This window comes from Rhodnius prolixus, unplaced genomic scaffold (assembly GCF_049639745.1).
Source record: "Rhodnius prolixus isolate KJV_2025 unplaced genomic scaffold, Rpr scaffold_8, whole genome shotgun sequence".
In the NCBI taxonomy this organism is placed as follows: Eukaryota; Metazoa; Arthropoda; class Insecta; order Hemiptera; family Reduviidae; genus Rhodnius; species Rhodnius prolixus.
This window is the reverse complement of record NW_027411593.1, coordinates 31,461,334-31,487,477: the sequence shown is the minus strand read 5'-3', so window position 1 is coordinate 31,487,477 and position 26,144 is coordinate 31,461,334. Positions and strand designations below refer to the sequence as shown.

Sequence of the window (26,144 nt, the reverse complement as noted above, 5' to 3'; positions counted from 1 at the left end):
ACTAGTAAATATTGTTTGTGTTGGTTGTATGGTGAAAAGCCAATGCCAGAAAAAAAAGTTTGTGTCAAATTTATGCTTGAAAGTTTATTTAGAAGTTGTTAAATACGTCATTTAAATATGACACAATATTAGAAATAAATTTTATTATATAATTAAACAAGAACATGGTCATCTAAAATATGTACAAAAAAATATGACTTTTTCAACTGATGGAACTTCAGTTTACTGCTGTTAATATTTATCTAGAAATTTGGAATGCTGGTAGTATTAATACAAAAAAAGTCATTACACTACTTTTTTCTCCCAAGAAGGTACTTTTTATATAACTGTTCATGTTCTAAACATTGAAAATGAGGAACAAAGGGTATTTTCACCACACTTTTAAAACCTTCTGCAAGTGTAGGTTTTTCAAATCTTTTACCGAAAGTGATTATAGCTGTGTGTGGTACAGGATTACTATTATTTACTAACTGACGAAACCTATTGTTGTGAACACAACGTTCTTCGAATGTTGTCATCATGAAGCATCTAATATTTGTAAAATTCTTTAGAAGGCAAACATCCAATATTGTTTTTCTAGATTCTTTGTCAGGATTTGTGGCATCATAGACTACGTTCTGCTGGTTGGAAATAGCACTGATTATTTTATCACGGCACTTTGTCCACACCTTAAGTTCGTCACGACTTATTATAATGTAACCTTTAGGCTTAAGTATATTTCTAGCAAAATAACTTTTCCCAGAGGCCGGGCTACCTACCATAACGATCAACTCCGATGGTTTTGAGGGTATATACAGTTCTGGATAATCTTCTTCAGAAGTTTCCTGGGGATGGAAATCGACATCTTTAAATGTCCTTGGTGATTCATTTAAGAAAAATTCATCTGGCGTATAAAATTTAACACCAATATTCCTGGCAAATAGGCGATCTGTAATGTCAAAATCAGATTTCTTCTGTTTTTCTGCAACTCTTCCTGCTGCATCTCCTACATAAAATGAAGAATTAATGTCAATTTTACCTTGGGTCTTTGAAATATAGTAATCCCACATTCCAGGGGCTGGTTTCCTAAATACATCGCGAGCAGTTGCTATAAGAACCATAAATGGGACATCTAGTGCATTCATTATATTTTCAATTTTCTTTTTAAATGATTCTTTTCTAGAAGTAGATGATATTTCAAGTTGGGCTTGATTTGTAAACAATACAAGACTGTAGCCTTCGGTTACTAAAGTTTTTAAACGATTTTTAACTACTGAGTGCCATAATTTCCAATCATCATCATTTGAAGGAAATGTGTGACCAGATTTAGTAGTAATAAGTGTGCCATCAAGATCAAATCCTGCAATTTTCCTGAGAGAAAAATTCACTTCGTTTGTCATACATGTTATCACTGTACCAGAAGGGATTATGCTCCAAGTAAATTTCTTAGCTAACTTCTTTACTTCTGGAAGTATCTTTTCTTCATTCTCCCTTTTGTTTTGTTGCAATGCCTCAAATGTGACTGTGTATACGATTTCTGGTGTAATTTGCAATACCATGCCTTCTCTAGCAATGTATACTTGATTTTGTTCCAGTGGAAAGCCAGCTAATATAGAAGGATTTCTTCCTACTCTACGAATTTTAACCATTCGGGCAGCTGTATCCGCTTCTAGAAGTAATTGTTCTTTTGAACAAGCCAAATCCATAATTCCATATTCTTTACCCCGACCAATGGTGATTTCTTGCAGATTCGGTAAATCTATTTCTTTTATCATCCACTCAACACTTAAACTTTCTTTGGGAACTAGATAGCATTTGACGTTTACATCGACCATTTCTGGACTAATATCGAGTCGAACCAAGAGGAAAAAAACTTCGATTAATTACTAAATCTCATACCCAAGATAGATTGCTTTACAGCAAAGAGCGAAGGAATACCGATTGTGCCTACGATGAGCCACTCAACTTGTACCTTTTCTTTTGCCGCGACAAAACCTCCCGCATGTCTGTTGCTCAGGTTATGGTGATTGTTACCCACCCATTTTCATAGCATTTGAGATTTGTACATATATGACCATTTGAGATTTAAATAGTAGTATCAAATATATTGTATAAAAATTAAAGGTTCATCAGTTCCATGGCCAACTTCATAAATATGTTTATATTTACGTTCACGTAATAAAGTGACACATTTTAGCTTCTTATCTTAATTTAAAGAGGCTCGAAAGAAAAGTATATGATTGAAAATTTATAATTTAGTGCTGCTGCTTTGTTTTCTTAGAAATCGCCAAACTACACATTAGCTTAAACAATGACTTAGTGTGATACTGACAAAATGGGATATTAAAACTGAAGGGTATTATTACAATATAGTACGTAGTCCCATTTCTAGAGTGACCACGGAATCTCTTCAAGTAATTTATTAAAACCTTTGATTACAACAATTTGAATAATATAACATTTTAAAAGTATAATCAATTACTAGCATGAGTAATTACTAATTACGATCCATCAATTCAGTACTAATTATTCATTCCAAAAAGCGCATGTACAATTATTTTTCCTAACATATGATAAAATATTAAATGGTTACTATAGAAGGGAATATAATGGAATATTTGTGTTTTTATGTGCTCAGAAATCAAACTTTTTTATTTTCTTACGTAAACGAGGATTTCTCAGATGGCCGCCCATGCATTGGCAGCACCATCATGGTATTTGACTAAACATCATATATTGTAGCACTATTGAATGTGATATATAGACGTAAGCGTGAAATCATCACCGCATAGTGGAATAATTTCGCACTTTGTTGTAATAAGTTTTATTTGTAAGTTTTCGATATATTTCTACAGACCGTATTAACGGTTAAATAAATAGAAAGTAAACACTACTAGTGTCCGTAAGTTCACCATTTTAATTTTACTCTATTGATGGTCCCATAGATGGAAACGGTTAATGTTTTCATTATAAAAGTTTTCTCGGGCGGAATATCAACAAAAAACGAATAAATGTCTAACAATGATATTCAATTAAAGTATACATAGTAAATATTTAACGCAATAACTTTAAATTTATCAAAAATTCAATATAATCATAGTTTCGGGAGCTTCTTAAGAAATACATTTCTTCTATGAAGCAAGTTGCACGTTGAGGTTCTAATATTGTGATTAAGTATAGTCAAAGCTAATTTATAGCACTTATACTGAACTAATGACGCAACTATGACCAGCATCCTGGTATCATTGAAAAACAAATTAGTCCCCCCCCAAAAAAAACTATTCATTCAGCTGAGAAAAACAAAAGTATGTGGAAAGTTAATTACGAAAAACACTAATAGCCACACACCTTCCTACGATATCACTGTCGAGTATAATTATTATTGATGAACTAACACATTTAGGTAAATGGTTTTGAAATGTTCCATTATTTAAAAGAACAGCCACACACAACACTAAATGAGAAGAGGACAAAATTTTCTAAAAATTTTGCTTCTTTCCAAATCAAGTTCAAGAGTTTTAGCTTATTCTTTAAAATAAGCTAAAAATCTATAGATGAAATTAGCAGTTCTAAATTTTATAAGAATTAGGATGAATTTCGTAGTGCCAAGATAAACAGAATTAATTATGATCTCAGATGTCTTATGATCTGAAACTTAACTTTACGATTTTGTTTGAAACTCACACCTGAATGTTAAGAGAATTAATTTCAAAATGTGTACATTATTTTGAAAAAAAAAAAACATTACTCGCAATATCGTTACCTTTATTGTCAATAACATCATTAAAAATTACTGCATGTATAGCATTGAAGTTTTCAACACCTTTTAACCTCACGAAAGTTGAAAGTAAATTCCTTTGTGCAAGGAGGGTTTTAAGTTATATATGTTGATTAGCTTGGTTGTGGTTTATAGTTTATAATAATGGCATATGCATCCTGTTGACCACATATTGGTTAGGAAGGTTCTGAAAAATATGGCTTCCTTTTCTATCTCAAAGCATGTAATGAGTAAAATTTTTAACGTGTGACAGCATTATGTAACTGGTTAGCAGTATTAGGTTTTTTAACATTTTAGTGGAAAGGTCCTTTTATGTGAAAAAAATGAGTGTTGATGCTTACGGCCCAAGTTCGCAAACATTGACGTTTTTAGATACAGAAGAAAATGATATAATTGGTGCTGATACTCAAGGTTCTCAATATGATTTTACAGATTTTACGTTGCCATCTCAAAGCCAAACCCAACCTTCACAGTTAGATGGTACTTCATCACAGCTTCAGGTAATTTCATTTCTTGCTTTAGAAGATTATCCTATTTTCAAAAACCATATGACGAATGTTGTTTCTTCGGATTTAACATTAATTTTTACATTTAATTCAAACAGTTAATCCAACAATTTTTTTAATTAAAACTTTAGTTGGATATTTAAAGCTTTTGATTTTATTGGGAAAAACCTTAGCCTCATTGGTATTTCCAAAGCGAATTATGAATGTCTTTAGAAACTTAATTTCGAAAACCATTTCTTTTAAGATATTTTTGTGCATTAAATTAAAAAAAAAAATCCACTTGCTTTAAATGGTTTAAAATGTCCATTCCCATGAATTCTCTGTATTTCTTCATTAAAAATGATACAATAATTAAATATCCTATGATATTATCTGATTTTTAAAGAAAAAACACGAAGTTAGTTTTGAATTTGTTCTTCGTGAAAAGAACTTGGTGCTTGGATAGATGCTTTAATGATAACACAACATTGTGCAACCAGAATACAATTGTTTTTTTTTTTCATTCTAATTTTGTTGAGTCCAATTTTATTTAGCCACGGTTCCACAGATTTCCATGTTTTATTTTTAACAAGTTTCCTGCTGAATAAAAAGTGTATTACTATATTCATTTTTCATTTTTGGTCAAGTATGTATAGCATCACTTGCAGCAGGGCTCTGATTAATTATTATAAAAAATTAGCTTTTTTTAATCATCTTGTAGTGGAGCATATTATTAATCTTCGTTATGTTTGAACTCAGGTCAATGGAAAATTGAATATCGATTTAGATGGAGTATCATCAGCTACCCATAAATTGGGTGAATTGCAGTTTGAAGAAGAAGAAGAAGATGCCTTTTACAATAAGGTTTTAATTTCATATTCTATTTGTTAATTCAATTATTTTAATTTTTGTTTGTTTCTTACTTGAAGGCAAAATAACTTTTTTTTTGTGACTTTTTCTGTTCAGAAATTTCATTATAAAGAGTAAATAGATAAGTACTTTTAAACAAATAAAAATAATTATTATTTACAAAAAAAAATATATTTCGGGTTGAACAATCATTCTTTATTATAGTCTTTCTCATTCATTGAAATTTTACCTAGGGAATTTGGAAGATTACTTTAGTCTTTTGTTATAAATCCATTACTAAAGTAAGAATCATGCACATCATATGCCTCGTATGGACACCCATTAAAGTCAGAGAGTAGTTCAAGGTTACTGCAATTCGCACGAGGAGTATGCAAACATTAGGCTATAGGCGGGCCAAAAATTTGATTTTTAACTAATTATTATTAGCTATGTGTTATTCCACAATGCAGGGCGGTCATTCGTATGATCGTAAGCTTTTGATGGGAGACTTTAGACTAAAGAAACACTCGGAAAACATGGGCGTGACAGTAATTAGCTTGCCTAGATTTGTGAGAAAGAAGAGGAATATCGCGTTACATATTGTGCCAGAACCTAGGCATAGCTCGAAGTTCATTTGTTCGGAGAAGAAAAACCCATTACTTCATACTTAGCCCTGTAGACCTCATGCGACTACTTACAGATAGGAATCTAAAATAGGAAAAGGTTGTGGGTTTCTCATTAGGATTTTTGACCAATGGAATTTGAGGTGAAGATACACAACTAAAAGTAACACATTTTACTGGTCACATCAAGTATTAACGGCAGTAAAATTCTTTTGTTCTAATACATGTCACATATCACTTAATTCATGGCAAAAATTATTGCGATATGTTTCTTTAATAATAATGACCATGATAATAATAATAATTATTTGTTTTTTTGATCACCGACAACTGGTCATTAGCGCCCGCTTTAATTATAGTTTACTATTACTATTAGTTTTAAGTGTTACTATTAATTTGGTTTATACATCGTTCTTCCTTTTTTCTTCTTTTGAGTCTGTTGAAAAAAAAAATCTTTTTTGTTACTTGTGCTTCCGGTATGATTAGTATTCATTAGGAGCTTCTGAAAATGTCTTCACAATAGAAATCAGATACACTGTAAACTGTTTTGTACTAAAACAAATAAAAACGTTAAGGAAGCTGGTTGACAAAATTTATTGTAGACAGACTTGTTCGAATAATTATTATAAATGACAATTATTTGATTAAAAGTGAATAGTAGGGGAATGTAAAGAATGTGTTTGATAAGAGCTACAGTTTAGCCTATATAGGTGCGCTGATTACCCTAGTGATAATTGTCATGGTGTTGGAAGTGACAGTATTAAACGGTTTTTGTGTTGTTGAGGAAGGCTGGGCTACTTGGGGTACTCCCAAGAACTTCTCACTACCGCCGCCTTATTGCACGCAGCTCTTTATCATCTGGTAACACGTTTTTACGTACTTGATATTGTAATGCAAGTTGCAAAATAAAATGCATTTTGCAAATAATGATACAGGATAACTTTTAAATCAATCTGTGGAATGGATGGTATCAGTTGGAACAACGAGTATGTAGAGGGACTGGGAATTCAAAATTAAAATACACATTAAAAAGGTATTAGTGAGAATGTGAAACGTAAGCAGAAGTATTAAAATTGATAGCGTTTGGATGGGGTGAATGTGAGGAAATTTTCTGTTATTGTCGTTTGGAGTGGCCAGCTTAACTTCTTTAGTTACTTAAATCAGATAAACAATTAGATTGTACTAAGATCTGATTAGTAATTTGAATGTGAAAGATGTTTGGAAAGAGACTGTGCTGACAGATATTTGTTCTGTCAATAGCTACTCATGTTGCCTACTCTTGCGACCTTCAGCTACTAAGTAGCTACAAAATATCGGATATAGCCAAAAAAAGATAATTTTATTTAAGCTTAATAAAATTGTATCAAGACAAAATTAAGGTTTAAATAAAAGAAACAGAACCGCTGTCTAACGGTTTCTCTCACAAGTAAGTTGTCAGAAGTTTAGGCGGCTTAATGTTCATCTGGCTGACATTCAATTTATAGTATTACTAGAGAATCTGAAATAAACGCTTTTAGGTTTTTGATTAGTAATTATTATTATAATTTTTTTTTTTCAGAGAGAAAATTCTTACTTAAAACCATTGATAAAAAAAATTCTCCAATTATTAATTAGCCTTTCACATTCTTTCTAGGAATTACCAATCTATGCTTGTAAATATTGTGGAATTCACGATCCCAGTTGTGTGGTTATGTGTAACGTATGCAAGAAGTGGTTCTGCAATGGGAGAGGCAACACATCAGGCTCTCACATAATTAATCATTTAGTAAGAGCCAAGCATAAGGTAAATTATAATTCTTTATTTTAAGGCCAGTTCTTGTTTAAAATTTTTTTTTTTTTCAATTCATTGGAAAGATACATGTATATTTTTTAATTAAAGGAAGTCACATTGCATAAAGATGGTCCCTTGGGAGAGACAATTTTGGAATGTTACTCTTGTGGTGTGAGAAATGTCTTTGTACTTGGATTTATTCCTGCTAAAGCAGATTCGGTTGTAGTTCTACTGTGCCGTCAGCCTTGTGCAGCTCAAAATTCTTTAAAAGACATGAATTGGTAATTTTATATTTTTTCAATTAGTGAATAAATAAAATATAATCTATTTTAGAAATGTGGCCTTTCCCAGTCGCCAATCTGCCCTATGGTGAGACCAATTAGACTGTGCGGCACTTTGTAGAGGAGTGTCCCGTTTATTCTAAAACTAGGTTCTCGTCTTCGGGATGTTAAATATTCCCCCCCCCCCCGGAGATAGTGTTATCTGGTAATCTTTACTAACTCTCAAGGTTTATTCAGTACACTGGGCGATTGAGTCGCCATGCTTCCTAGGGTGCGTTTCACTAAGCGCTCACAACGATCAAAATGTACCTTCAGCCGTTCCACATGACGACTGTGGTCATTGTGATCGTGGCGAAAACGTCACTAATGACGTCATTATTTTCGCTCACGCGAAACTCACAACGCTCCACCTATAGAGCTGGGTCGAAGTGGGCGTTCAGAAAGTTGGTGCAATTTTTAAAAGAAAAGATGGCGACCGAAAAAATTATATCATGTAAATGAAAGTATTATCTCATGTAAATAATTGAATGTGTTTCTCGAAAGTCTAAAAAAAATAATAAAATGAAACATTACTTATCCCTTTACATACTAAATCACTGAATAACGATCAATTACACTTTGATACTTAATAATACGTGGCCTAAGTTTTCGCTTTTTACCATTGCGATTTTGTAAAATTGCATTCCACTCTTCATCGGAACTAGATGAAGGATTTTCTAAAGCATTATTACGTTGCATTAATAAATATCCCATTGTTGCCACAAAAACATCTTAATTTTATTTAAACGTAAATTTTATAAATACTCCACTAAAATTTTATATAACAAATTGAATTATGTATATATTTTTAATATAAGTCAACTTTACCAATAATTAATAAAGTTTATTATAACTGCTTATAAACGAGGTTAAAATTAAAAAACAACCTCTTCAAGCTTCTGACTTATTTTCGAGGTCGCCATTTGTAATGTTTACTTGAACGGTTGAAACGCCCCATAGTCCCATTCCACTTGAGTTTTCGATTGTAACGCTCGCAAGCAAGTGGAACGATCAAAACCGCGGTCGTGAGCGTGACCGTTGTGAACACTTAGTGGAACGCACCTCTAGTGTCCAGCCCTTAAATACAATCAATCCATTTTAGAAATAGTGATAATGTTTATTTTTCTTGTTTAAATACAGGGATCAGGAACAATGGAAACCTTTAATTTCTGACAGATGTTTCTTATCATGGTTGGTGAAAGTGCCAGCTGAACAGGATCAGCTGAGAGCTAGGCAAGTCAATGCAACACAGATCGCAAAAATGGAAGAATTATGGCGAGATAATGCAGATGCTACTTTTTCAGATTTAGAAAAGCCTGGTGTTGATGAAGAACCACAACAAGTTTTATTGAGGTATTTCCTATCTTTAAATATTCGCCCAGTATATGGTCATTTAGAAACTAATTGCAGCCTTTAATTTAACTATATTTAAATAGATAGTGTGATACTATCTCAAATAAATCAATATCTTTCTTATTTTGCCAACCAATGCAACAAAATAATGAAATAAGTTGAACAAATTAACAAATAAATCAAAAATTATTATAAAAATAAGTAAAAAACAAAAACTAATAACCAAGTGAAATGCACTAATAATAATGATAATTAAAGTTTTCTTTATTTAATTTTAAATTGCTCTTTCCTACTATTTCAAGTTGTTTTTCTTCTGTTTAGAAAAGCATTTTTGAAAAAATATGTTAATTTAATTTACTAGAGATATGCCCGTTTACCTTCTTTGAGAAGAGGTTTGATTTTGTACTGTTTAATTGTTGTTTTAATTGTTTATAATTATTATAATTTAAGGCGCGTCAACATCTGAGGTTAAAGGCGCCCGAAGCTTTTTTCAGTGCATAGCCGGCCTCCGGACAATGTTATTTCGTAACAGAAAACACTGTCCATCACCGGATAGTGAGCTGTAAGAAGCTCCTAGGAAGGGAAAATCTAAGGGCGAGCAGCTGGATTCGAACCCGGGATCTCCGCGTTAGGAATCCAATACGCTAACCGCGTAGATAATCCCTCCCCTTTAATGTATGCATTTTTTGTATAGCTGAATATACGACTTATTTATTTATTTCAGATATGAAGATGGATATCAATATCAGAATATATTTGGACCTTTAGTAAAACTGGAAGCGGATTATGATAAAAGATTGAAAGAATCCCAAACTCAAGATAATGTTGATGTACGGTGGGATGTAGGACTTAATAAGAAAATCATAGCCTACTTCACATTAGCAAAATCTGATGGAGGTACACATATATTCAGCGGAAAATCCTCACATGATTAAAGCTTCATGGTAACCTAATAGATATGTATTTTCAGATATGAAATTAATGCATGGAGATGAATTACGATTGCGATATCTTGGAGAAATGCATAAACCATGGTCTGGTGTTGGACATGTCATTAAAATACCTGATAACTACGGAGAAGAAGTTGGAATAGAATTAAAAACATCTAGTGGTTCGCCAACTGAATGTACTTCAAATTTTGTCGTCGACTTTATTTGGAAAAGCACTAGCTTTGATAGGTATATTTGTTTCATATTATATTTTTTAAATAGAATTAATTATAATAAAGAATATATGAAATCTAAATTTTAAGGTAGATAAGGTACAAGATTATTTTACCCTCAAACTATATTAAAGTAAATTGCTTAAAGCAATATATCAAACAAAACCCAAAACTAAGAATCGAATGAAAACTAGCCCTAGTTTAACTAGAAATAAAGAATATATGAAATCTAAATTTTAAGGTAGATAAGGTACAAGATTATTTTACCCTCAAACTATATTAAAGTAAATTGCTTAAAGCAATATATCAAACAAAACCCAAAACTAAGAATCGAATGAAAACTAGCCCACCACTTATCCCTATAACCTCAGTTCATAGCCTCTCGTGACACTAAGAAGTTAGGAGGGAGTATAATTTCTTAAACATCACCAATCTGGTTTTTCATGTTCAGTTACTGTTAAATAAACTTGTAAATTAAATAACTAAAATAAATTAAATTATAAATTAAACATAAAATAAATTATAATTTTTGGAGGTTAGATGATACTTTTTGGTTTCCAACAATGCCATTCCAGTTGATATGTTTGCTAATCTAAATTGTAAAGACAAACGCTCTAATTCTTGAGCTTTTGATTTAAAAGTGAAACATTGGTTTAAAACAAGCTGTTGTAAATTTCTCCCGAAAAGAAAAGGATTCTGACTAAACTTGTATTCTGAGAAATTTGTAGGTTTTTAGTGTTTCCTTCTCAACATGATAAAGAATGTAAAAGCGGAGGACAGATACTATTTCTGCTTGAACTCCAGTTTGTTACACTTCAGCAATTTCTAATACTGGTTTTTATTTATTTATTTTTTGCAGAATGCAATATGCATTAAGAAAATTTGCTGTAGATGATGTTTCTGTATCAGGTTATATTTATCATCGTTTATTGGGGCACGATGTCGATGAATTATTATTTCGTGTTCACCTTCCTAAACATTTTTCTGCTCCAAATCTACCAGACTTGAATAGATCTCAGGTAATTTAACTTAATTTATTTATTATTATTTTATGGAATTTGAAAATGATTAAAAATGCTTAATGTTGATTAAAGGTGTATGCAGTAAAGCACGCTCTACAGAGACCATTATCATTAATTCAAGGACCTCCTGGTACTGGAAAAACAGTAACATCTGCTACTATTGTATTCCAACTTGTCAAGCAGAATGGTGGGCCTGTTTTAGTATGCGCTCCATCAAATATTGCTGTGGATCAACTTACAGAAAAAATTCACAGAACTGGCCTAAAAGTAAGACTATCCATTTAATCATAATTTGAGCAAATTTATATTTTTTACAATTTTATTAATTAAAAACTCCCTTTATATTTTTTATAGTTATTGCTTATTTATTTTTTAGGTAGTTAGAGTTTGCGCCAAATCACGTGAGGCAATAGATTCACCTGTTTCATTTCTTGCTCTCCATAATCAAATTCGAAAAATGGATTGGTAAATTATTTTTTACCTTAACTAGATAAAGTTGCAATTTTTTTTTTTTAAATGACGTTGCTTACTTTGAATATGAATTCTTTTTCGCAGCAACACAGAACTGCAAAAGTTACAACAATTGAAAGATGAAACTGGGGAATTATCTTCAGTAGATGAAAAACGTTACAGAATGTTAAAAAAATCAGCTGAAAAAGAGTTATTAGATGCTGCTGATGTAATATGTTGTACTTGTGTGGGTGCTGGTGATCCCAGACTGATGAGATTAAAATTTCATTCAATACTTATAGATGAAAGTATGCAAGCAACTGAACCAGAATGCATGGTACCAGTCATTCTTGGCGCAAAACAGGTATAAATTGAGTTAAAAACAATATTTTTTATATAGAAATATTTGTAAAACATAATTTTACATGTTTATAATCAAGTTGTAAAATATGTCCAAATACTTTGTACCGTTTTTAGTTTCGTATATGCTTAAATATGCTTAAAAAATACGAACAATTTTTTCTCCATTAAAATCTTAATGCCTTAAGAAAATATGTTTTTAATATTGTGTATATATGAATATACAGGTTTCGTGACTGTAAATTATTAAACTAAGGATTCATGATTGGCGAGGAATCGGACAAATAACAACAACAACAACTTGTTTTTCTGCCAACGTTTCAACAAATATATTGTCTTCTTCAGGGCGTGGCTATGCGGGTTGGTTGAGTTACAGAAAACTGTTACAGACTTGAGTCCTCCTCGCCAATCTTGAATCATTAGTTTAACTGAGTATATGAATATACTAAAATTACTTGAAACTATATTTTCTCATAATAAGCTTTGGAGAAAAATTTTTGTTGTAATTTTAAACTTTTTTTTTCAAAATCGTTGTTCTATTTTTTTAATTGTATTATCAAGATAAAAATCTCAGGCTTTACTCTGAAACCTTGTAAAAAAATTTTATAACGAGATCAAAAACGTAAATGTTGGAATTGAATAGCACATAGGGATTATTAAACGCTCTCGTATTAGGCTCTACTTAATTTTTTCTCTTTTATACTCGAAAATGTATCCATTTTTACACATTCGTACTCGATATTATATTTAATATATCTGATTTTTAATTATAAATAAGAATTATATACATATCGACGTTTTTCACTTTTTACTTTTAGCTCATCTTGGTAGGTGATCATTGCCAGCTGGGACCTGTTGTTATGTGCAAAAAAGCATCAAGAGCTGGTTTGTCTCAATCACTTTTCGAACGTTTAGTTGTCCTTGGCATCAGACCTTTCCGCCTTGAAGTGCAATACCGTATGCATCCTGAACTTTCTCGATTTCCATCAAATTTCTTTTATGAAGGTTCTTTACAAAATGGTGTCTGTGCTGGTAAGACAATAGTATAATAAAATAATTATTATTATTTTTTCCCCCCCGGCGCATCGACGTCTGTGGCCATTAGCGCCTATAAAAAATTATTATTAAAATTATATTAATAATTACGTATTTTCCAGTGGAATTTTTTCCAATTAAAACCAATGAAATTGTTCAACAAATTAATGTTTATTAATTATTGCATGATTGTTTTATGAGATTTGCTTTAATGTTCAGATGAGAGAAAATTAAACAAGGTGGAATTTCCTTGGCCAGCACCTGATAAGCCAATGCTATTTTACGTCACACAAGGACAAGAAGAAATAGCCGGTTCTGGCACATCATACTTAAATAGAACGGAAGCTTCTAATGTTGAGAAAATGACTACCAGATTTCTTAGAGCTGGAGTAAAACCAGAACAAATAGGCGTAATTACTCCTTACGAAGGACAAAGAGCTTATCTAGTAAGTAAATCCTGTTGATAATTTTAGTTTGATGTAATCCGTGGTTGAATGCATCTTTTTTCTGTTTTTGATTCGTTTCGGATTATTATAAGCATCGTAGGCTTTGGTTTTACTTATTAACATTTGCGTACTTTAAAGGTGCAGTACATGCAGTATCAGGGAGCGCTGCATTCTAAGCTTTACCAAGAAATAGAAGTTGCAAGTGTTGATGCATTTCAAGGACGAGAGAAAGATTTGATCATAATGTCTTGTGTACGTTCAAATGAGCATCAAGGAATTGGTTTCTTGAACGATCCTAGAAGACTCAACGTTGCTCTTACCAGAGCGAAATATGGAATTATCATAGTTGGCAACCCAAAAGTTCTTTCTAAGGTAATTTACACTTACTTGTGTAAATTTAAAAGATCAACATTACATTATAGATTAATATTATCTATTTTTATTAGCAACCTCTTTGGAATCATCTGTTAAACTTCTACAAAGAACAAAAAGTTTTGGTTGAAGGACCCTTGAATAATTTGAAAGAATCACAAATACAATTTTCTAAACCGAAACAGATAGTTAACACTAACAATCCAGGTACTCATTTTATGTCAACCACAGTATACGATGCTAGAGAAGCAATCGTGCCTGGAAGTATCTACGACAGAAGTGCCGGTCCAAACAACGCTTCTCATTACTTTCCTAGACCAGGTTCGTAACGAATTTTGTGACAGTCTGTTTTTGATACAACATAATGTTCAAAAAAACGTTTTAACAAATAGCTAAGACACTAATCATAAAAATTCGGCCTTGATAAAAAATAAAATATCTTAACGTTATTAAAAATTTATTTGTATGTATGTCAACTTACTTTCAACTTCAAAGAAAATCCTATACACAAGCACATTCATATTTGTTTATCACTAAAATCTTTGTTATTTTATTATTTTTAGACTTTTCTGAATTCCAATTCAATTTCAGGTGCTGGTGGAATGGATATGTTTTCCAGACCACATGACCCAATTAGTTATATTTCGCCAGAAAGGGCACAAGCTACAATGACTAATATGCCAGTCCCATTAGGAATGTTTGTTAATATGACGCACGTTCCTCCAAGATTCTACAGTCAGCATCAACAAGCTCTTCAAGGTATAAAAACACATATTTCCAAATTATAAGTGAAAGGTACAATACCATTATTCATTAGAAGTAATCTAAATCTGTATTATTTTTAGCTCGACAAAATCAAAGAGGTGGAAGATTAGGCAGCGGAAGAGTACGAAGTAAAGCTAACAATTTCAAAAATAAACTAGCCTCACTAAGCCAGAGCAATAGTCAGGATGTAACGCAACCGTACAGCCAGGGGATTACTCAAGCCATGTCACAGGTATTTACTGATAGCCATTTTTGTACACTTAATTTTTATTATACTGTAATGTTGGAAAACAACTTGTAAAATGTATAATGGTTTAAAAAAAATAATAGATTTTTAATGTTAATTTATTAGGGCATGTCTCAGCCAGGATTAAGTCTCTCTCAAGCGGGACTGTCCCAAGCGGAATTATCTCAAGATTCTTACCTTGTCGGAGAGTTCCAGTCCCAAGTTGATGGTCTGTTATCTCAGGATTCCACTTACCAAGGAGAACGCTCTCCATTCTATACACCGCCAAATCCACATTTTTCACAGGTATCATTTTTCGTTGTGTAGATTTTAGAAAGGGAAATATATGTAATATTCATTAGCTTGGGTGACAACAGAGGATGCCGCAATTATGTTTTGGTCAAAATCAATCAACTGGAAGAGTCACTTAGACATTAAATAGAATTTTCTCTTTTTTAATATGTATTTCTCGCAACTACGATTTTACTTTAACTTAATAAACTTTTTAACTTTTCCGTCGATATTCGCGTTTTCCACCACACAAACGGCCGTAACTTTTTTGTCCTTTACCCTACAACAAATCTGCTTTGTTGTAGGATAAAGGATAGAAAAGTTACGGCCGATTTTATAGTGAAAAAAAGCGAATATCGACGGAAAAGTTAAAAATGCAAATATCTTGGACACTCTTGAGAATCGGGCCAAAGTGAAGAGAATATTTTTTGTTGCATTTGAGCTGCTGAATCACCTCCCGAAGTTTCGACCACTCCTCTATATATGAAGACGCGTCAACAGCTAAGGTTATTGGCTGGTTATTGGTTACGGGACGGTGAGCTGTAAGTAACTGCTAGGAAGAGAAAGTCTAAGGGTCAGCGGCTGGATTCGAACCGGGGACCTCCGCGGGGCAATCCAATACGCCAACTGCATAGCTTTTTCTGAAATTGATCCTTAGATGTAATTATTATCATTAGCTTGGTTTTTAAAGGAAGCAAAAGCATTAGGGAAGACCAAATAAATTATTCCGTATATTTCCATTTTAAGTCTTAATGTGATGGGAAATCTGAATCGGGTCATAGTTAAACATGCTGGGACATGATAAACATCGAAATCAATGGTTAATGACCGTTGAAATATTTCTTAAAACTGGGAATGAAAATGCTCTCTATCAAGTTTCTCAACGGCTTTAATTTTGTGATTAATTAAATCGAAGTTTTCATTTTGTTTAATACAGTTATGTTTAAAATTTCAGCCATATTGAGGGCTAAGAGGAACCAGAAGTTAAATTACTATGGAGCAGTACTGAGAAAAAGTGGATGGTGATCAGACGAATGTCGGAAGCAAGCCCTGGCGCACAAGAAGGCGCTAGGTGTTCAGATAGAAGGAGATAAATATTACATATTTAAAAAACAAAATAGAAGCCATCAAGAAAATTTTCATCCTAATTCTTGGGGCAAAATCTAAAAATTGTGTGCTTTCTCTCTCTCATACACACAAAAACTTCACTTACCATTTTTGTTGGTTTCTGTGAAACATACACACATTTATATATATAAAGGTTTTTCGGTTTATATATAGAATATTTTTCAGAAAGAAGTATATTTATTTGTAATTCCCCGAATTCAGTTTTTTTTTTTTTTTTCTAATTTCTTATATTCCGGAAAACAAATTTGCTTTTTCCTGTTCGGCGAATGCTGCGGCAATTTTTGGAGATGCACATTAATGTTGGAAAAATAAAAACTTAACATTTTACCCATTATTGAGACGTTTAAAAATTTAAATTTATTTTAAAATAAAAGCCTTATTTTATTTTTTCTTTTTGGTAAAATGAATTGCACGTTTTCTAGTCCTGAACATTTAAAAAATTGTTCTCATTGGTTTTGTAATATGTCTGTTGTTTATCAAAAAAGTTCAATTGATAAAAGAAAACTAAATAATTAAAGCCATTTTAATAATTTGTACAATTTTTAAAATACTTATTGCAGGCAACTTTTCATCTTTTTGAAATTCAAAGAATATTTTTATTTTGCTTATAGACATAATCTTATTTTCTTCTTCTTATTATTATTATTACAATTATTATTATTATTATTATTATTATTATTATTATTATTATTGATATATTTTACAAATGACATTATTTCAGTACAAAAATATTTTAAAATTTTTATTTAATGAACCTAAATAATTCAAAAAACTTGCAATATCAAATTTTTAATGTACTTAAAATAGTGCAATTTACTTTTTAACTATTTTAAATTAAAAGCATTTGTATTGAACATGAATCGATGAAAACACCCTCGAAATTAAGAAAAAAAAAAATTGAATAAACCGTTTTTTAAATGTTTTTTATCCAGATATTGTTCATAAATGTTAGAAAAATGGAGATGCAGAATCCGTTAACATTCCATAACTAAATCTCTAATTCAGCTAAGGTTAACGGATAATTTTCAAGAGAGAATCATAAAGAAGTTAAGTTGTTTCTGAAAATTAGAATTTGGAAAAATAAATAAAATATTAAAAGAATTTTCAAGATCTATTGAAGAAGGGGAAACGTTGAGAAATTTCATTGTTTTGGCAAATTGTAAAATTTATTATTATCAGAGATTAATTTTTTACTATTCTATTTTTAAATCCCTTTTAAAGAAGTTGTTTCTCAGATCCATACAATATCCGAGATGTAAGAAATTGTACTGCGTAAGACACTTAATCTTATTATAAGTTTAAAAAAAAAATGTTTTTACTACTTTTTCAGAGTAATGACAACTGGATTAAATTAATTTATGTTTTCAATAGAATTTTAATAAATTCTTAATTTTTCCCCTGATCTTGAAACATACACCACTTTTTATTGTTATTAATTAATAATTTCATATTGTTCTAAATTTAAATACATTAAGCAAGCTTGTAGTTTTGGTCCAGTCAAGAAGCTTCATTCATTAATATTAAATAAACCAATTTTAAAGAAGGAGACAAGTTTTAGAAACAAATGAAACCATAGCTGCAATAAGATTATGCATCTCGGTGAATTGATAATCACTCTGTTTAAAAGTGAAAAAAGTTATATACTACATTATATTGTTATAATACTTTTGCTTCTAATTTGATTTTCATTCAGAAAAACTTTACATTTTTGCTGCATATTTATGAAAAATAAAAGGGAAAATAAAATAATGGTTATTGAGTATTGTTTTGTGAATATGTAATTTTAACCTTTGTTCAATTTAATTTTTTCTTATAAATAGTTCACACTACTTTCAACTAATTTTAAACCACGAAGCGATTATTTGCTTTAAAAAAATAAAATAAAAAAGAGCAGATGAAATCGTACGAAGGTGGCTGGGTCTGTGTTCTCGAACTTGTTCAACTTTTAACTTCCATTTAATGAGCTCTTTCTTTGTAATCCAGAAGTTCAAAAGTGATGGATTGTGCTTAAAATCTTCCGCCACACTTTACTCTAGATTAATAATGTATAGTTTTCATAATGTAGCGCTAAAAGTGAATTTATTTACACAATTCACTAAATTCTAACCCTGGAAGTCGTTGATACAATCGTCAATAAGAGCCAAATGAGAACATTAGAACGAAGAGTAAAATGTAAGATATTTTACAGAAATGAAAAATATTTCCTCATTCAGAAATTTTTTTGAAATAATAGATTACTGTATATAATAAGAATAATATATTTCTATAATAATAGAAATAATAAGGGATGGTTTACCTCAATGGTTAGCTTATACTGAATTCCAACGGAGATCCCGGATTTGAATTCAGTTATCTCCTAAGATTTTCCGTAACGAGAAAACACACATTCCGGTGAACGGTGGTAGTAGTTGTAATAATAGTCTATTGAATATTATTACCTTGCATCACATATTTTACTCATTTACTTAAAGCCAGAAAGGTTTTTGAGGGAATTGTGCTTTAATGTCTCTCCCTAAAAATGTTCTGTATTATCTTATTAAGTCTAATACTTTTACTTATGATCAACATTTTTGATCATATTCACTAATTGACTTTTTTAATTCCTAGATCAAAATAAGTTATTAACTTTCTTCCAATATTGTTTCTTTTGGTAAAAATTTTTCGTCTTAACATGCTATTTTTAGTATTTGTGGCTGGTTCCAAACTTTCAACCACTTCAGAGAACTGAACCATCAGATTTCAATAGGAAAATTTGACTTCTCCGATTTCATAATACTATCTTACATTATTAAAATCCATTACATCAATAGAATTATACTTTTCAAAATTAGGCTAGCAATTATTTATCTCATGATAATGGTTTACTCAAATTTATAACGGCAACAACTGTATATTTTCACAAAAATTATTGATAAAATTGAAGTATTTATTAACGAACAAATTTATTGGGATAGGATTGACATTGGTAGAGCATTAGTGTTTTGAAAGAAGTAGTAAAATAAAGCCAAGTCTAGTGCGACGAGTTTTGCTGTTTTTTGCGGGAATTCATTTAGAAATTTATAAAATTAGTTAATGAGTTTGTAGGAGGAGCGTTCAGCCTACGAGCAATCAAAATTTAGCACACATCAGCAGCTAACTACGCAGACCAATAAGTAAAATGTGACTGTTGGAAAAATCGTGTTAAGAGTTATCATAAAAATCGTGTTGAGTTATCATGCTAGACGCTTAATGATGATGAAGTTTGAAGCCAAACAATAGCGTGGATATAAATTTTATTTGAAGTCACTATTTTCTCAACTTTCGTATTAATTTCTTTCTCATTAAAATCAAGTATTTAAATAAAATACTTTAATTGGGAATTAAATTTCGGCCTATTCACTTTAACAATTCCAATTTTTAAAGGTCTCAGCGGAATATTCCCAGCCTTTCGACACTTTTAAACCTTTTAATTTGACTATTGGTAATATGCAATCCATCTTTCTTTTTTAGCTTATGTTATTAGCATTAATGGACAGGTTTAGAATTAAATTAAAATAGTCACTAGCAAAAACATAGATTTTGTTCCAAATGTATCTGTTTAATAATAATAGAGGGGCGGGTGTTGGTCTAGTGGTCAAGATTGTGGCTTTGTAAATGGGATATCCCTGGTTCGAATCCCTTGTATGGCTACCTTTTTATTTGTTAGAAAAAATTGTTTATAGTAATGTATGAGCTTCCGCGCCCCTCCACGACACTAAATTTGTAGTTGGACGTTAAGTCCCGCCTGAAAAAATAGGCGATTACTTTTCTTCTACTTTTAATAATTTATAGACAGCTACGATAACAATTTTATTATTGAACACAAAAAGTAAGTGAATCATCAGACAGAAAGAGGATGAGGACCGATTGGAGCCTCATCCCATTCAAAAAAAGTAAAATAGCTTTTATTAATTCTTTTCATTTATTATTCTAAATGATGAGGTCGATTTTTTTTTTAACTCATAATAAATTTGTTTTGGAAAATATTGAATACACTCAACATATTTTATAATACAATAAAGAATGTAAGAGGTCTGGATCCAATTTTTTTTTAGGGAAAACCTATATGTACATATTTGTTTTAGTGTCATTGAACGAATAAAATACTCTTATTTTCTCAATTTTTCCGTAAACATACAAATAACTAACAAAAATAATCACCTTCGTGCATTATTATGAAAGATCCATCTTCTTACTTTAATTGACTATGTATTGACTATATATTTTGTTTCCTAATTCCCAGAAATATGTACATACAGTACTGTAACTTTTGATATTCATTCTGTTCTGAAATGTGGAGTAAATGGTTGCCAACAGTTAGCTCTAAAAATTAAAATATATTTCTTTTCCAGAATAAAAAAAATAATATCTCGCTTCGCTTGTTTGATAAGCATTCATCTTTACAATCAAAATCAATAAAATAAGTAAATAATGATTTAATGAATGTTGATGTGTGAGGTTATTGGTCTGCAAGGATCATTCATGGAGGCATTTGTGTTGATAAGTCATAGGGATGTGAATGAGTAAATGAGTGCAATGGAAACTGTGGAAGTTAATTAAATTCAGCGCGTTTCACATTTTATTAGTACAGTTTTTAGAGTTTGGTGAATTCAGAAATTTAGCATTTATTTTAGCTCAATATTTTCCTTTATTTCTTTTCATGAATACTGACCCTTGAAAACATAAGTTCTGCGTCATCTACAAAAGGATGTTTCGAAGTATTATTAAAATACGCATGTAGCATTGTGTTTGTTTACATTTTCTCTAATTCAAAGTATCTCTTTATATTTGGGTATTAATATTTAGATACTTAGGGGCGTAGTAATTTCAGGTTATAAACAATATGCGTTTTCGTTTATATTAAATCAGTAAGATAGCATGTATCAACGGAACACACATTGTACTATTTATTCCTCTGGTTTTTATTAAGATTAATTTCTAAAATGTTTTTGTAAATGTTAACGGAAATCATTTGTTCCCCCACTGAATAAATGTCTCTTAGACACAATCTTATTAACGACTACCTTTGATGATATTTTGATTAGATCTACATATTCAAATAAATGTATCATGTTTATGAAGGAGTTTGCGTCTTTTAAATTGCATATAATTAAACAATTAGCCAAAATAAAATATTTAATGAACAGAAGTTAAAACATAATGGAACCAGAAAACAACAGATACATTGTACAAGTGTTTGTTGGTGCACTTTCTCAGCACTATGAAGCACTTTCAGTAGAAGCTAGCAAGCAAACAACTGCAGAAGAAATTGTTAGTTGCATTGCAGAAAGACTTTCTTTAACTACAGGAAGTGGTTTTGAACTTGCGGAAGTTGTGGGTGATACACTGGAACGAGAATGTAAAGAGAGAAGATTAGGAGCCGCAGAATGCCCTGTGGCACTGATGTTGCTTTGGCCAAAAGCTAATCCACAGGAAGAGTATTACAGGTAATTTACTTCTTATAGTATCATTGCAAGCATAAAGCGTTTTGTTTAAAGTATGACATTTTGGAACAAAAGTACATAAATTGATTTCTTTTTAGTAATAACGTTTTTAGTTAACAAGAAGCACTCTGATGTTTTATTTAATAGATATACTTGCTGATTGTAATGAAAATTTGTGCATAAAAGAAATTAGAGTGTGTAACATATATTTGTATTATTTCAACCAATTTAATTTTTTTAGGTTTTACCTGCGTGAAAAGTTGAACGACACAGTATGGGCTGACGGATTCACTATGGATCCTCAGCTTATAAAGGATTACTTTTGTCGATTTTTATATCAGCCAGCGGACCGAGAATATCCCGATTTGTGTCAGCTTCCAGATCTAAATGAACACACACTTCTTGATAATCTCAGAGCGCGGTTTATTGCTGGACACATTTACACATATGTTGGCTCTATTCTAATAGCAGTTAATCCATTTAAGGTATAAAACATATATGATATAAAAGCTATGAATTAATTTCCAGTCTTAACATTTTAAAAATGAGTTTCCAAGTTTTAATTGGCTATTAAGAAGCCTAATCTAATAGTATTTTGAACATTTTGTATCCTTGGCACTTTTTTAAATTTATTATTGTTCATCATCCACCTTCTCCCTTTATAAATAAACATAAAATACTTTTTCTAAAATATTGGAAGTAATATGTATAAATGAGCTATAAATAAATTAAAATGTTACAAATTAAGAGAATAAGGTTGAAAATTCCCGCATAAAGGAGGCCCGCAGGTTTTGCCAGAACTTGATCGAAACCTCCAACATAAGTTTTTAAAGAAAGATATGCATGCAACTGCTTGGGTTTAGTGATACCGTAGTAGATCTCTCCCTCTTTCTTTGACTCTCATCTAATTTTGTTGACGATAAATTCATGTAAATAATTGGTTAGGTTGCCACAAAAGAGTTTTTATATCTTATGGATATTTGTTTTTGGAATTAGATATTCACACTTTATTATGTATTATTCACATTCACAAAATGTTATTTATATTTAATTTGATTAAACTAATTTGATGTCCTAAATGTGACCCAAATCTATGAAACATAGCTAATACAAGGCAACCAGTTATCCTCTTTGTAGTCCAATATCGTTCTGAATCGATAATGCTATTCGAATAATTCTTAGTGGGACGAAGTTTAATATATTGGGTTAAAACTTTGCAGTGGGTGTTTTGCCAACAACCCTAGGATTGTCAACAAATAAATAGAATGAGGTCTCTACAAGGCAACACCTGCGCTTTATATATGTATATGTAAGGAAATAGTGGCAAGAATAATAGCTAGACATTAGTGTCACTAAATACAATCAGGGGGTCTGCCCGCCTTAAAAACAATAAACAATATTTAGATTAAATATTTCATTTATAAAAGGACCAAACATAAAATGAATCAATGACACAATTATAACAAAAATGTATGCTTCAGGAAAGGGATTATTATTAGATCTATAGATTGTGCACAAGATTCCCACTCGGTGATTCGGTTTCTATTCAGTTTTGTGCCTTAAAAGTTTCTCATACTGCTAATAAGACGGGTTCCAACCTCATTGTTTTACGTTAACCAGTGCCACTTGGATTGTAATCGTGAAACTGAAGGCCTTTTAAATATCCGGGCGTACAGAATGTTTCGAAGGGTCTTTGGCCAATTACAGAAGAGGGATTTATGGAAATCTAGGCCCTGTAAGTAATTTGTTCGGAGATTACGAGCTAAATTGGCTCTACCTATATTGTAATGGTATTCAGGTAGAATAGTTTGAAAATGTATACCATCAGTTTGCGTGTATTGAGCACTCGATTGATTCTAGTGATATGCCTAGCTATGTCCGCGGATACTACTGTGAAATAGCTCAGGAAATTTAAAAGAATGTTTTTATTCATTATCTTCTTTGTTTGAATTGTTTTCATATTTCATGTTCTTGCATGTACTAAGATTGGAACCTTTTTTTCTATTTTACTTACCATATTTGGAGTAAATTTAGAACAATTTTTGTCACTGATAATTTTTTTTGTTTTGTTTTCAGTTTTACCCCATATACAATCCAAAATACGTCAAACTCTACCAGAATCGTCGAATGGGCCCGGAACTTCCTCCTCATATATTTGCCGTAGCAGATTCAGCCTATCATTGCATGTTAAGAAATCGTCGTAATCAGTGCATAGTTATTAGTGGTGAAAGTGGCAGTGGGAAAACTGAGAGTACTAACTTCTTGTTGCATCATCTCACAGCGTTATCTCAAAAAGGAAGTCACGGAAGTGGTGTAGAACAGACCATACTCAGTGCAGGACCAGTATTAGAGGTAAGGCTAAAATATATTGAAGTAAACGTTAAAAACTAGTTAGTGTTGATGTTTTAATTTAAACAATTCTTTTGTAGTTTTATATTAATTTCTCCTGAAGTAGACGAAATTAGTTTTAGTTACTTCTGAAGGGACTCCTTCAGGCCGGAATTTCAGAGGTTATCATTTAGTCCACTTTCCTATCGAAACTCTTCATCATATTGTTCTTCTTCTTCTTTTGAACTCTTTATTATTTGCCTAATCACCACCATTATTCTGGAATTTCTAATTCCTTATCATCGCTGACATTTTATTTTTTACACTTAAGAATGTAATCTAAGCTGTAGCTTAGATTTGAGTGCTTCCCTTTAGATTTTTTAAGAGGATCCGAAACTAGTATAATTTTAAGAAATGACTTATCAATAACGTTTAAAAAGCAATTGTGTTAAGAGAAGAATCTCACACTGTTGACAAAAGTATTATAGCCTTTTGTCTGACTGCAAATGAGAAGAGAGTATATGTAATTATGCAATATGAATATCTTGTAGCACTTTTGGAAAAAGAAGGGATTATAGTATTCGAGAAGAAATTAATGCCGATTTATTTAAAATTCAAATCACCTCAGAAGAAATTTTTTTACTAAGGTTATGGGGCAATGAAAAATAATTAATAATAATAATACGTTTATTTAGAAAAAATATAAATACATACATAAGGATACACTGTACTTATTGGACATGGCATAAAGCCGTCTGCCAGAGTTTGAAGTGATTTACATTATAAACAAATTAAGAACATAAATATATAAGAATATAAAATATAAAGAATTTAAGTGATTATCTATACTTCTTTTTTTCCCCTTAATATTTTGACCTGAGCACTAAAGCCCTATTAATAAATTTTAATAGCTTTTTCCTAAACGGGCACCCCCTGTAAGTGAGTCCACAACAGTCTCCGGCGACCGATACCCCAAAGTATTGGCTTTGTAACTCAGAGTACATTGGGCATGTGCACTGAAAATGAAACAGGTCTTCACGTACATGGGTGCACATTAAACATACCTCCTTGTTTGACTCCTTTGTATACCAGGGTACAACATTTAAACCAAGTAATTCACCTCTTAACTTAAAGAGCAGACGCACTTCAGCAAGCTTCAGAATGCCATTCGTTGCTGTACTGTACGTTGTTGTTGTTAAGGATCAAACTTCCGAGCAGGAAATGAGAGCGTTGGCCCTGGAGACAATACATTCTCGATACCCCGCTCGGGACTGGCTACATATCTACACAGACTTTCCGCCCGAGCGGCGACTCATAACGCAGGGGCCGGTGTGTTCTGTCGAGAGTTTACGCTGGCTGAGCCAGTGGGTAGGATGTGCTCTAATTTTGATGGAGAGGTCAAAGCTATCTCCATGGCTCTGGCTAAATTAATAGAAGACAAAAAGGATAACCCCCAAATAGTGCTCTTTATTGATTCCCAGGCTGCAATACTGGCAATCTCCAGTAGACATCACACTGACCACTCGGAGGTGGGGATAGCAAGAAGCCACATAGCTGTTCTGATCGAGCGGGGAACTCGTGTCGTGCTCCAGTGGGTGCCGAGTCATTGCGGCCTAAAGGGTAACGAGCAAGCAGATGAGCTAGCCCGCAGAGGAGCCGAAATGCAGCAACCTGACACACCTCTCGCCTTCTCCGCTGTTAAAAAAGTAGTTAGGTCTTCTTATAATGAAGAAATAAAAAGGACCCAACAGCATCAAGCAGAAGGAAAGCGGTGGCGGACGCTGCTTGAGAGTCCTGTACGGTAACAGCTGCAAGAAAGGAGGCTGTGGCATGCTTTCGTATGACAACAGGGCATGACTACCTCCAAAAACATTTGCATAGGATTGGGGTGGTGGACAGCCCTATGTGACCCAGTGACTGCAAGAGGAGGAAATGGATA

The 26,144-nt window shown here is 31.9% G+C and overlaps 3 protein-coding genes and 1 long non-coding RNA gene across 7 annotated transcripts in view; 2 read left to right on the top strand and 2 right to left on the bottom strand.

Moving 5' to 3' along the window:
• Nucleotides 1-126: 126 nt before the first annotated feature.
• PNKP (Polynucleotide kinase 3'-phosphatase) lies at nt 127-3,100 on the bottom strand. Its single transcript, XM_074122375.1, has one exon. The coding sequence runs from the start codon at nt 1,812-1,814 to the stop codon at nt 291-293; it is 1,524 nt and encodes a 507-aa protein (XP_073978476.1). The 5' UTR covers nt 1,815-3,100; the 3' UTR covers nt 127-290.
• Nucleotides 2,612-18,177, top strand: Upf1 (Upf1 RNA helicase). Of its 2 annotated transcripts, XM_074122361.1 has the most exons (20): nt 2,612-2,693; nt 4,190-4,257; nt 5,002-5,106; nt 7,348-7,497; nt 7,594-7,766; nt 8,946-9,158; nt 9,883-10,055; nt 10,129-10,336; nt 11,180-11,339; nt 11,415-11,609; nt 11,719-11,807; nt 11,898-12,156; nt 12,971-13,184; nt 13,407-13,633; nt 13,772-14,005; nt 14,080-14,326; nt 14,597-14,764; nt 14,851-15,002; nt 15,123-15,302; nt 16,243-18,177. In XM_074122361.1, the coding sequence occupies exons 1-20, from the start codon at nt 2,672-2,674 to the stop codon at nt 16,249-16,251; spliced, it is 3,246 nt and encodes a 1,081-aa protein (XP_073978462.1). In that variant the 5' UTR covers nt 2,612-2,671; the 3' UTR covers nt 16,252-18,177. The 2 variants fall into 2 exon arrangements, with proteins under 2 accessions (XP_073978462.1, XP_073978461.1); XM_074122360.1 differs by lacking the exon at nt 2,612-2,693 and having other exon boundaries at nt 3,247-4,257.
• LOC141451200 (uncharacterized) lies at nt 18,010-20,820 on the bottom strand. Its single transcript, XR_012456584.1, has 2 exons — nt 20,595-20,820; nt 18,010-18,447 (listed from the first exon to the last, which is right to left on the bottom strand). It is a non-coding gene; the product is annotated as an uncharacterized lncRNA (long non-coding RNA).
• A 77-nt stretch (nt 20,821-20,897) lies between these two features.
• The window catches only part of LOC141451170 (unconventional myosin-IXb-like), a 32,197-nt gene continuing 26,950 nt past the window's right edge, over nt 20,898-26,144 (top strand). For all 3 annotated transcript variants that reach the window (XM_074122359.1, XM_074122357.1, XM_074122358.1), the window contains exons 1-3: nt 20,898-21,880; nt 22,119-22,362; nt 23,954-24,229. In XM_074122359.1, coding sequence (XP_073978460.1) covers nt 21,594-21,880; nt 22,119-22,362; nt 23,954-24,229 — 807 coding nt within the window. In that variant the 5' untranslated portion in view covers nt 20,898-21,593. The remainder of the gene's footprint in view (nt 21,881-22,118; nt 22,363-23,953; nt 24,230-26,144) is intronic.

Bases quoted from the DNA above. Each gene is read 5' to 3' on its own strand.
- PNKP (XM_074122375.1), bottom strand. From the start codon at position 1,814: ATGGTCGATGTAAACGTCAAATGCTATCTAGTTCCCAAAGAAAGTTTA.
- Upf1 (XM_074122360.1), top strand. From the start codon at position 4,081: ATGAGTGTTGATGCTTACGGCCCAAGTTCGCAAACATTGACGTTTTTA. The intron at 12,157-12,970 runs GTATAAATTGAG...TTTTACTTTTAG, and splicing joins TCATTCTTGGCGCAAAACAG to CTCATCTTGGTAGGTGATCA. The intron at 14,327-14,596 runs GTTCGTAACGAA...ATTCAATTTCAG, and splicing joins TCATTACTTTCCTAGACCAG to GTGCTGGTGGAATGGATATG.